Genomic DNA, 12,658 nt, shown 5'->3' with positions numbered 1-12,658 from the left:
ATTTCTTCAATAGAAGCTGGACTGCGGGCAGTGCCGGATTTAGGCTTCGGGGGGCCCGGGGCAAACCCTATAATATGGGCCCCCAAAACAAGATTTTGAATATATAAACCATAGATTACCGTTATCTTTTCAATGTTGTGTATTATTCGTTTTTTGTTTGATATTTTTGCGGTTTAGGAAGAAACTGTCACAACTGTTTTAATCATTTAATTTTTTTTCATGATAAAGTATTAACCCCAGTAGGATGTTGAGCTCAATATGACCCAGAGTAGCACGCTGAACGTGGACTACGCCATCGTGATGCATACATCCTAACATCTTAGGAAGGTTAAAAACCTTCAGGCCGAATATTGTCTGAACACAGCCACCATGAATACGAATCTGTTACATCCTGGAGTTCTGGGTGGCCGAAACACATGGTAGTGTAGTGGAACTCGGGGTTTTAAAGTAAAACATATTAAAACGTAACTTTATTGACATAAAAGATTACATTACATTGACGCGACACGTTAACACAATGACGGTTACAAAACTTCTAAAACTAATGTCTACTTTTGTGCATCAACCGATCGCATATTGAAAATGCTATGCGAGCAAGCAGAGCGGCGAGAGTTGAGAGATTGTTTAGTGGTTCTCAACAGAATTGAACCATGCAAGAGTTATCCTGATCGGTTCACCCGTTCGTGAGTTTTGTTGCCTCAATAGTAACTTTGAACTCATTTTCATATATATAGATAGATAGATAACTTTTCTCATGCAATTTTCCAAAATTTCAACAGATTATTTAAAAAAATGAAAAAATGTTACGAACATTTCTTTAAATATATTTGTTTAAATGTCAAGATGCCGCATTTCGGTTCACAGCATAAATGTTATCTTATTCAGACAGTACATTTATTTTTAACTTTCATCCAAATGTATATGGTTTACGAAAATTTTACATTGCAAAATTTTGGATTGCAATATTACCGTATGCGTGATAATGTTTGCACCATCGTTAAATAAAATTCCTGTTTTACTTGTGAAGACAATGTACATATTGGTTTTTTTTGCAGGTATGTAAGCTAAAACTCATATCATAGTAGGCTGTGAATAAAAAGTGTTGATTTTCTTAGTTTTACACTTGCATAATGACTAATGTCAAATTCGTTTTTGAACCTGGGTTGGAACTGGATTGGCGGAAAATATGTAAACAAACAAACGTCAAACAAACTCAAACAAACTTTAATACAAGCGAAACCGAAGTCGGGTTGGGGTTGAAACTGTGATCTCATCCAGTTAAATAAGTAAAGGAAGTACAATAAAAAAAATAAAACTAATATAAATTATAACAAAAAACTGAAAAATAAAAGTATACTTCACCAAACAACTTCGATAAAAGCTTGAAGGTTCAGCTGCTTCACACTCCGAACCCAGGTCAACGCATACAAACCACCATCGAACAATAATCGATAAGAAGCTTGAAATTTCCTTCTTGATAATTTCTCCAATGAATTGGAAAACAAACAAAACAAACTCTCCAAGACCGCAAATCCTTAATCCACCACCTTCGGAAACACCAAAACTAACCGCATACAATCCGATGCCACCAGAAATCCGCCGAATTCAACCGTCATAGTCTTGAAAATTTTCACTCCAGAAACGAGAAAAAACTGTCAGACGCAGGAAAAACCCAACCGGCCAAGTCAAGGCCTACTGCTGCAATGCCTAATGGTGTAGACATTAGTCCTGTTCAACGACGTAGGTTGAACTTGCTCGAACTTGGTCCATCCCGCTCTCTCCCGTTTGTTGACAAATGGGTAAGAGATGGATGCAGCAACTTCGAGCAAGTTCAACCTACGTCGTTGAACAGGACTATTGACACACAAACAAAAGTTATAATAACTATTGATTCTGGAATTTGGTACGGATCGATAGTTTTTCGGAAATCGAAAAAAAACGGAGGTTGCGTTCGGGCAAATTCAAGACTTTCTTATATGGCGCTACTCGTAGCTCCTGGATGCCATTGGTAATAATGTAAGTTTTTTTTTCTATGGTCGAAGGATCATAAAGGCCACCGTAATTTTCCTTTTCGATCTCGTGAGGTCGCTGATTTCGCGTTTCTTTGCCATTTTTCTCATAGAGCGCATATAATTCACCCAAATCTTATTTTTGGTGGCAGCGATAGCTTTTTTAATCCATGTTAACCTTGGACGACCAGTGGACACCTTCGGGAATAGTTGCCCTTGCTTTTTGCGGTCTAAGACTGTTTTACGGTTCTCCTGAACACTCCTGAAATGTATTTTTTAACATTTGCGCGTGGACAAGTCCCGACTACCGCTGCTACCCCTTCATGGTGCAAATTTTAAACTTAAGAAATCGGATTTTTTTACCCGAAACCTACTGTGAAATGAGTTAGAGCTTACGTACATGCAAAAAAAACCAAGACATTGTGTGTACAGGTGATATAGGTACCTTATTTGTACGATGGTGCAAACATTATCACGCATACGGTAGAACTACTTTTATTAACCCTTTGAATCGGAGGGGTCAATTTGAACATTTGGATTCACTAGACTGAGAAAGCCAAATCCTCCAAAACATATAATTTTCAGTCAAAAATCTTCAGCAAAAAAAATTGCTTTACCTAAATTGTCTAAATATGAAATTGTTGCAACCAAGCATTAAAACCGAACGATTTCCTAAATAAGTAATTTTGGAAAACTCATTTCAATTCTACGGTTGGATTGTTTAGCAATTAAAATATAGTTTTTTGAACTCGAAAGAACAAAATATTTTTGCTCTGAAAATCATGAAACTTAGAATTTCGAAGTGTAATTATCAAAAAATATGAAATTTTGTATTTTCAATTAAGGGTCTTGAGATTCCAATTTTAACTACTCTGGATATGTATAAAATACAATCGTTTTTTGAAGTGCATTTTACATGGTTTTGTTGAAAAAAATATACAGTGCTTCAGGATTCTTGGGAGGCCCTCCTAATGGGGGGGGAGGGGTCACTTGCCCCCTTTGCCCCCCCTCCCCTTAAATCCGGGGTTTCGTAGAAAGGTAGACTGAATGCCGTTTGGTATATCAGAATGATTTCCATCGCCCATGACAAATAACTCAATAAGAACTTTAGTCGTAATGATGGTTACAGGTATTTTGAACAAGTCAGCGCTTCATCTTACAATTCAAAATTAATCATTATCAATACCATCCAATCAAAACTTATCTGTTACAATGTCTGGAAGTAGCCTGGGCCCGTAGCAATTTTTCGTCAGTTGCTCTTACCCCCGAGAGCGGCTGACACCTGACCCTCTTCTGAGCATATATGCTCTAACGGACCCGGAAATTTGGATATCGGCTAACGGCAACTCATAATGGACCCCCAATCGGACTGGAGAAGGAATAAGAGCCAACCATCATCATCCTTGCGCACATCATTCTACCCACGGATACGGTAAAAAAGTGACAGCGCCAACAAAAGAGCTGTAAATTAGGTTAAATGGTTGAAGAATAAAAAAAATGTCTGGAAGTTCATATTCTGGGTGGGGTTCACACTAACCTAGACTTTACCATTTGGGATCGTTTGGAGGGCATTTATTATAAACGGAAATTTCATAAGCTAGAAATCACAAGAATCTCGAGATAGCTGAAAATATACACCCAAAATCAAACTCACAAAGTAGTGATCTCGATTCTAAATCATATTAACACCTCTGCTAAACAGAATAATGAAGGATCCTGGTATTTAATGTTATTACTCACGTCTGAGATAGAACATAAATCTTTCTTAGGAAGGTCGACAAAGTGCCTATAATTCTGGCCAGATAATGTTCGACCAAATTCAAGATTTGAATTCGTTCTCTTTCGTTAAGTTTTGCTGGACGTTTGAAACAATGCAATTTTATTTCGTGATCAATAAACACTTATATTCGAATTATAGCATTTGAGTTAAGCTAACCCGAAGAAAGCTCCCGATCTATGCATCGTATCATCATCACTGCCTATAATTTTGGCCAGTACTGTATGTTGAATGAGTGTAATAGGGAGACACAAATGATTTATAGACTGTTTCAGAAATTATAAATACATCAACGATAACCTGCCATTTCAATTTGAGCACATTATCCAAAAAAGTTTCTTCTAGCTTCAATAGTAAACATGCTAACGAAGCAAATAATACCAATTTTGTTGATGTTTCTGGTAAAAGTTGAAAAATAGGGCTCTGTAAACAAGATGATCAAAATTTGAAGTTGCACAAAGTGGTCAAAAAATGAAGCATAGTAGAAAAGAAAAAAATCTCACAGATAAAATATTTTATTTCTAAACACAATAGAAATTGCTGTATCGATAATAAAAGATATTTCTCGATTGGTAAAAGTAATTTTTACTGGAATATTTGATCAAGAACCACCATTACGGGCCTTCTCAAAACAAAAGTTTATGTTTCAAATTTCTCAACAACACCAGTAGCAACAAACGTTAAGCAAACGAATGTCATAATTACTGCTTACTGCATTCGTTTTTATGGTATGACAAGCTTTGCCTTCTGAAGGATCGAATGAGCTGAAAAAATAAGTTTGTTTAAATTAAATGCGTTCAGGAAAGCTAAGAAACTGTGTGGTAGTTCTTATGTTCCGTAGAAAACCTTAAAAAATGAGAAACTTGATCTCCGAAAAAATGTTGTGGAAATGTCTTTATCGATTTTTCCCAAATTTTGATCAAGGCATTCCTTAGACAACTTGTTGAGAAAGCGAATGTGATAAAAATTTAGATAATTTTTGGTATTTAGTGATAAAAAATGTTGAAATCATTAAAAAATACCTTTGTGCAAATGCAAATTTGAAAAATTTAGTTATTTGTGAGAGAACTCGACTGTTCTTTAAAATATCAAAACAATTGAAAGGAAATATAAAAATATGGAGTACAATATGCTATACTCTGAAAGAAGTAGGTAAAAATCATTATAACAGTTCATTTAATTTATTAAACAAAGTGTATTTATAATTTCTGAAACAGTCTATAAACCAAAACTCTTTTTTTTATTCTTAACCACATCTCTTAATTTACAGCTCTTTTTGTTTACTGGGGCACTACGTGATTGATTCCAACTGGCAGCTGCACTTACACTCAGCGAAGTAAACTACTGTAATTCATCGAAATAACTACTTAATGAAATTTAGCCATAACTCTAATATTCTATTTCTAGGTCCGATATTTTATTTATTTTTCAACCACTTAGCCTAATTTATTTACAGCTCATTTTGTCCACTAGGGCATTGCGTGAGCAATTCCAATTGGAAGCTGCACTTACACTTTATACAGCACCTAAATGTTTTCTATTTTAACTCTACTATATCGAACTGATTGCCTTTGCGCTGCTGTTACTTTTCTATCCTGTTCATGGTAGAATGATGAGCACGATATTGCTGTGCATTTCCAGTCGGATTGGGGGTCCATTATGAGTTGCCGTTAGCCGTTATATAACGGGTCCGTTAGAGCATATGCTCAGAAGAGGGTGTCATCCACTCTCGGGTGGAAGAGCAACTGACGAAAAATTGCAAGTGCCGGGGCTGGGATTGAACCCATGACCATCCACTTATGAAGTGAACGTGTAGCCACTACGCTATGGGTCCCAGCATTTCATTGTGAGATCAAAAACATGTTTATGTTTTTTAATGAACATGTGATGTTCTCTTACTCCGACGTTTCGATCCGATCCGATTTTGATCTCACAATCGGACTGAAAAGCCAAGGAATACTCCTAAGAATACACCAAGAACAGTTGTAAACAATTAGCAAACATAACTGTACAGTATGACCCATAAAAATGCGACAGTTTTCAAAGTCATCGTTCCCCTACTTCGAACTGATTAACCTTGCATGTATCTTTGGAAATATAACGTTGAACATATCAGGCCAAACATATATAAAGGTCCTATCTGCAGAAGAGAGGCTCTCTTTGGTTCGTTAATATCTCAGCTGTTTATTTGAATTATGATTGTCTCCTTGCATAGAACGATGGTCAAAACAATCGTCTTTTGATTTGTACTGCAAAAGTAGTTGAAAACTGAACCATTAAATTGCAATAATTGAAAGAGAAAGTTAATACAGAGACCCTCTCAAATGCAGATAGGCCCTATTGAAATGTTTGGCCTGATATGGATGTCGAAATCGTCCACGCGCCAGAGGCCGTTTTTCAAAGATATAATTTTCTTTCAATTGTTTTCAATCACATTCAATCAAATTTTATTTTCAAAATAGTACTTTTATGGCTGGATAAGGTCTTCAGCAGTTCGTTGGTTTGTCGGAAAAGAACGTAAATAATATTATCTTATAAATTAAGAGACATTTTCTGAAAATTGAATTATTTGACGAATGATAATTTTTAGAAAATATTATGTTTCAAGCAGGAAATAGTTTTTAACTACTTAGTATTTGTACCTATCATAAAGGTAGGTTTATATGCCTTGATCAACAAAAAATTGCTTTGAAAAATGTGCAAACAGTGTTAGGTTTTTTATTAATTTATCATAAACACGTATTTAATATGTAGCACCTTTTTTAGTTTTTATGTTTTAAACATTTAAATTATTTTTAAAATATTTTTCAAACACGGGCGTATTAAAGAATACATATTTCTTCATGGTTTCCATGTGTTTGAATGTTTTCATCTTAGTTCATTTTGCTCTGAAAATTAGAGAAAAACTTGATTTTATTTAGAAATTGTTAACAATTATAATGTATACCATATACGATACGTAACCAATGAATATTTTGACAAACATTTTTGAGATCCTGTATGACAATGACCTCCTTATTGTATCCTAATCCAAAAAAGTTTAATTCATTAGGATTCTTTCATTAAAAATCATCAAATACTGCAAAAATGGAATGTCGCATTTTTTTCATGGGTCATACTGTTAAGTGTGGATGCCATAAGAAAACCTTATGAAAATTGATGATGCTTGTTATGACCTGATAACATTAGAAAAACTTATGAAAAAATAAAAACAAAAAAATCGTAAAATGATGCAAGCTGGAATCCATCCATGAACGTCGAGATCACTGAGCTCGTGTCCAACCTACACGGCTATCTACGCTTGAGAATATCGTGTTGCTGAATGTGTATAAATACCTAGCTGTGAGTCGATTCTGCGTCATAAAGCGAATTTATGAAATTCATCCTAATCGTTTTGAATTGTTTGAAGGCCATTTCATAGATTACACCTTATGATAATCTTAGGTTTATTTGGCTGAGTGTACACTTTGTACAGCGCCTAAATGTATTCTATTCTAGTCTACTATATCGAACGGGTTTTGCCTTTGTGCTGCTTCACTTTTCTACCCTGTCCTTGGTAGAATGATGATCACGATTTTATTGATGTGTGGCTGTTCACAGCAAATAATTTTGTAATATCCAGGCGCGTAATTTCTGGTGATGTATTCATTTTCGAACGTAATTTCACTCGGTTACATCGTTTTCCAATAATTATCACACTCACCATGCACACCCTGGTTGGCACCGAAAAGTATCAACAATTCCATTCCAGCAGAATCCTAGAAGCAGTATCATATTTATCACCTACCTTCTAACTCGGTGAAATAGCCGAGAGGTAAGGGATATGCCTCACAATCTACGGATCAGTGTACGAATCCATGCCAATATTTTACTTATATATGATTCATCTATAGATCCGGTTCTAGCGATTGCTAGCCCCACTCTCAAGCTGCGGCGGCTAATTTGTTGCATGAAAATGATGTAATTGTTTACATCACTTCTACGACGCGACTGATGTGCAGCGGAAATGATGTGATATCACAAGATTTTTTTTGCTGTGTTGTTACTTTTCTAGTCCGATTGGAGGTCCTCCATTATGAGTTGCCGTTTGCCGATATCCAAGTTTCCGAGTCCATTAGAGCTATGCTCAGAAGATGGTCAGTGCCAGCTACTCTCGGGGGGACGAGCAGCTGACGAAAAATTGCTCTCACTTGTAGTTAGTGCCCACAAACGCGAGTGTGTTGCGGGTTGGCCGAAAGAGAGATGGATTTGTGAAAAAAGGAGTGTTCATGGTGTGGCTTCGGAGTCAATTTGGCTTTCTATTCCGTAGAATCTTGAAATGATCTGTGGTTTAGTTGGTTAAAGTGCCGGTCTAGCGAATACTAAGTCGTGAGTTCGAATTCCACCAGAAAGCGATTTTTTTTTTCGCAAATTTCTTCTCTCAATTTGTCAATTAGCAACATTCTGAGCCTTCTAATTGCAAGTTTTTCTAGTGTGTTTCAAGCATATTAGCAAACCGGGGTGAATGACAATATATCATTGTAGATAAAGTAGCCGAAGCAAAGAAAGATGAAGCCCCGACTATCGATTCCTATCCAAAGAAATTGAAACTCTGACACTTTTTGTATTTTATGTATGCTTCTGGAGCAAATGAAATTCTCGTTCGTCCTAGCATCTTAATTCTAAAGGTTAAATGTTTGGAGACTTGATGAACGTTTGCTTTCATTTGCTCTTTGGGTGTCTCGGCCCCCATCATGATGATCATTTGCATCAATGAAAATAAAATAAAAATAGAGTTGAACCATTTAAATTCTCAACAGACACTTTGCTTACTAATTTTCGTAATTTCGTAATTTCTCTTTAACTTTTTACACAATGTGGTCACACAGCAAACGGAGCCATGTAAGCGTTGAGTAAGACCAAATGATACCTGAAGACCAATGGATCCTTTATAGCCGAAGTGGTAATCGCGCGAGTATTTATCTTGGCAATGCTGAGGGTGACGGGCTCGATTTGAATTCGGTACCGGAACATTTTTTAAAACGCATTCTCTTGACTTGGGTATAGATTATCTTCGTGCTTGTCATACGTTACATAAATGGTCATTGAGAGCTCTCAGTTATTGACTGTGGAAGTACTCATAAAACATCAAGCTGAGTAGCATGCTTTGTTCCAGTTGGGATGCTAGTTCAAGAAGAAGAAGGCAATTGAAACAGTATCAGAAATCATTTTATACTTCGTATTACACATGCAATCTCCAAGAACCATTGCTTGCGAAGAACAAGTTAAATTGCAACGAAGAAACGTGAGTGGCATTTCGAAAGCCCGTTAACTAAATTATTACGTTTGCCATTTCGAGAGCGCTTGGTCTTGCTTGCTGCACCACATGAAGGTACAATACGCGGTGCTCTAAACTTGTCCAACAATGTTCACTAATTGCATATTAAGGCATTGTGCACTTAGAATCCGGACGGTCAAAATCACGTATATCTCAGGGAAAGAATAACAAACATAAAAGGTGAAGCCCTCAAAACAAAGATTATTTATTTTAGTTTCATGGAAAAATTACATTGAAATTATTTATTTTTATTTCAAATACATTTTGTCACCTTTTCCGTGTTAACTTCCTTCAAAATCTGCACAACGGTGGTAAATTTTAGAATGCACCCCTTCGGCATGTTAGTCAAACAATCAGGTCATCTATGCAATTTCCTGAATGCCTTGATTAGTCTGATTAGGATTCCGAAGAAAAAAATCAAATTTTTTTCTTATTGTGGAATGAGAGGCAATTTGATGAATAGAGTGAACGCGAAATTTGAGTGTTTTTTCGTTGATAAATACTACCCGTCCATGACTAAATCACTGAACGGCTCCGGCTGCCGTGACAGATCATCGAAATAGGTAAAACCTCTATAGATCCCTTGTGCGCGTTTTTGAAAAGCAGCACGCGGTTATTGAGGCTGTCATCCTTGTATAAATTAGTTCTCATCATCTTGTTTTTAAACAACGATGCCCAGAGTTTGTACTTCTTGTCAAATCTTCGAATTCCAAGCAGATTAATCAATGAACCCAAGCTTTAATCTTCAGGGGACACTTCTTTATGCCATGATTACCAACATCTGTGCACAAAACACATAATGGTTTTGGAGATATTAGCATTTTTTTGCGACTGCCGTACCTGACCATGCTAAATTTACAACGTGTTTGTTCAAGATTTTTTTCCTTCTCTTGTCTTCAATCTAAAATAACTTTTCACTCGTTGCAAGAAAATCGATGAAATATTCACCGTTAAAAGAGGACTAGTGTAGGATAAGACTGCTGTAAAAGAATGAAAATTGTGATCATTGAGAGCGTCCCTAGAAAATTTGCCATGCGTCCGGATTCTTAGTGGACAATGCTTTATACCCCCTGTCGAACTCGGAGAGAAAGCTTGTTCATGACTCTAATTGCATCATTTCGAATTTTCCGTTTCCTCACCTCTATTCTAGGGCTCTACTGCCGGGGAACCTGGGATGGATGGCTCTGCTGGCCGGATACGGAGGCGGGAAAATCTGCCCTTCAACCCTGCCCAGCGTTCATGGACGCGTTCGACCCCACCAGTAAGAAAAGTTTCCTAATGTTTTGCGGTTGAGGCGGTGGTAATCCTTATGAGTTTGTGTTTTCTATCGTTCAACAGGATTTGCACACAAAGATTGCGATGCACACGGGGAGTGGTTCCGACATCCGCTGACCAACAAAACCTGGTCCAACTACACAACCTGCGTCAATTTGGATAATCTCGAGGTGAGTTATGCGTTGCAGTTTTCCCCGTTACTAATTGGATTTGTCCTTATGCGTACAACTTTGGTTTATTTCCAATTGAAAATTTCCCTACATGTCTGTGCCGGTGCCAGTGGATGGAACAAGTGAGAACCATATACGAAACGGGATACTCGATTTCGCTGATAGCCCTCATCTTATCGCTTGGTATTTTAAGTTACTTTAGGTAAGCTAAACATTCCTACCGCCGTCGGTTAGCAGGTATTTTGCGTTATATTCTATTTACGAAAACCAATTTCGATCCTTCCATCTCATTAAACGGAGCATCGTTCCCATGCAACCCTTTTTCCACCGAATGCCACCGAAATTGCCTTTCTCGTAGACCCGTGGAATGACACCGACCTCTTAGCCAACCGAAAGTTAACCGAACAACTTGAATTAACCTGAGTGGAAGTGGATGACACAAGAAGATAACATTTTTTTGTTCAAAGGAAAAAATGAGAAATTGTTGTAGGCTTAGTTCTAATTGTTTATAAAGTTGGTGAAAAACTGAACATTCCACAATGGATCTAGAAACGAACAAAGACAAAAATAGGTGTGGTTTTACCATTGGGTTCCCTTTAATTTATCTATTTAGCCCTAGTTCGATGTTGGGGTTAATATGACCCAGACAGGCACGCTAAACGTACACTACGCCATCGTGGTGCGCCTAGCCCAACATCTTAGGAGGATTAATGGATTCTTCAAGGTTTTTTATTCACTTTTTTATCAAAGACGTTTGGTCTTCGGAAAAGGGCGCGTCGTCGTAGACATTTTCGTGTAGTTACCCCTCTATGCACCTTGCCAAATCGATAAAGGTTCAGTATTCCCTTAAAAAGTGGCTTCTTTTCATCCTTGTGCAAATCAAGTCAAATACATTCATCATGACAATTATAGAAACTTCCTTTTTTGCTCGTTTTACAAAACGGGATACGCATCTCCATTGCGTCACCTTACTTTGCCTTTCCTGAATCACTCTAAATCATTCCTTCATTGCTTGTCGGGCTGTGCTCGGTCATAAATTTTCACCTAACCACCATAAACCAATCTCCAAGATTATCCACCCTCCTCAGTTCGATTGCACTTATTTTTCACCTTCTTTCCGTTCATTTTTTTTTTTTTTTAATTAAAGGTCACTGAAATGCGCTCGCATTACGCTACATATGAACCTGTTTGCGTCGTTCGCCTCAAACAACACGCTCTGGCTGCTGTGGTACCGGATGGTGCTGGCAGATCCGGAAGTACTAAAGCACAATGGGGTAAGTGACGCGAGAATGGGAAGAAGAAGATAAATGCTGCCAGTAGCAGGCAGCGAAGAGGTTTAATGGGAAAACCCCGAGTGGGAAGCCGGATTGGTTTTGGGCTGGTGGGGTTGTTCAGGCTCGGATTTTATTTGAGCTTCGATGATTATAGAAGACAAAAAAACTTATAAGGTCGAGTAGAAGTGTATTCATTGAAGACAGGATTACTCTCGTTTATTATATCATCATTATTTAATATAACATAATATTTGCAATTGTTTTTTTAAGGTGAACATCGCGCTTTATACACAATACTCACACTATTCAAAATATTCAATTTTCAAAGGACGTGACATTGAACAGTGCTGCGAAAAAGGTTTATCGCAGACAAAGATATATTCAGACATGTTGCTAGTAACATTTTCAGGAATTTTACTTATGTAGAACTTTCACAAAAGACGCACGATTACCGGCGTTTACCTTTAAAGGTAGTTTCGGATGCAAAGTTTTTACTCCGGGGGCTTGATGGTATATTATACAAAGAATCAGGTATCACATGGCCGGCTCCAGAGGCACGTTATCCTCCATTTTGGTCATTTGTGCCATCGCCAAAATAATAGCCTATTCCATCATCTACCTGAGGGAAAAGGAAGGAAATAAGGATAAGGATTGTGTGGCATCGTGGTCGTGCGGCTAAGGTCTTTAGTCGCGTCGTGCTAAGGAGCGCGGGTTCGATTCCCGCCGCAGCTGTCAGGAAAAGTTTTCGGCTGTGCCACTGGGCGTTGCATGCTAGTCCGTTGTCTAGTGTCGTGCTTTCTTCAAAGAGCAAACAGCTCACTGGAAGCATTTAACGT

General features: G+C 37.5%; 1 protein-coding gene across 1 annotated transcript in view; it reads left to right on the top strand.

Moving 5' to 3' along the window:
• Positions 1-12,658, top strand: part of LOC115265584 (calcitonin gene-related peptide type 1 receptor) — a 352,478-nt gene that overhangs the window by 316,143 nt on the left and 23,677 nt on the right. Inside the window, 4 exon segments of the mRNA XM_062849706.1 lie at positions 10,254-10,364; positions 10,442-10,548; positions 10,659-10,750; positions 11,696-11,822. Of these exon segments, the coding sequence (XP_062705690.1) occupies positions 10,254-10,364; positions 10,442-10,548; positions 10,659-10,750; positions 11,696-11,822 (437 nt within the window).

Source organism: Aedes albopictus, chromosome 2 (genome assembly GCF_035046485.1).
Source record: "Aedes albopictus strain Foshan chromosome 2, AalbF5, whole genome shotgun sequence".
NCBI classification, from domain to species: domain Eukaryota; kingdom Metazoa; phylum Arthropoda; class Insecta; order Diptera; family Culicidae; genus Aedes; species Aedes albopictus.
The sequence above is the reverse complement of the archived record's forward strand: the minus strand, read 5'-3'. Positions and strand labels throughout refer to the sequence as shown.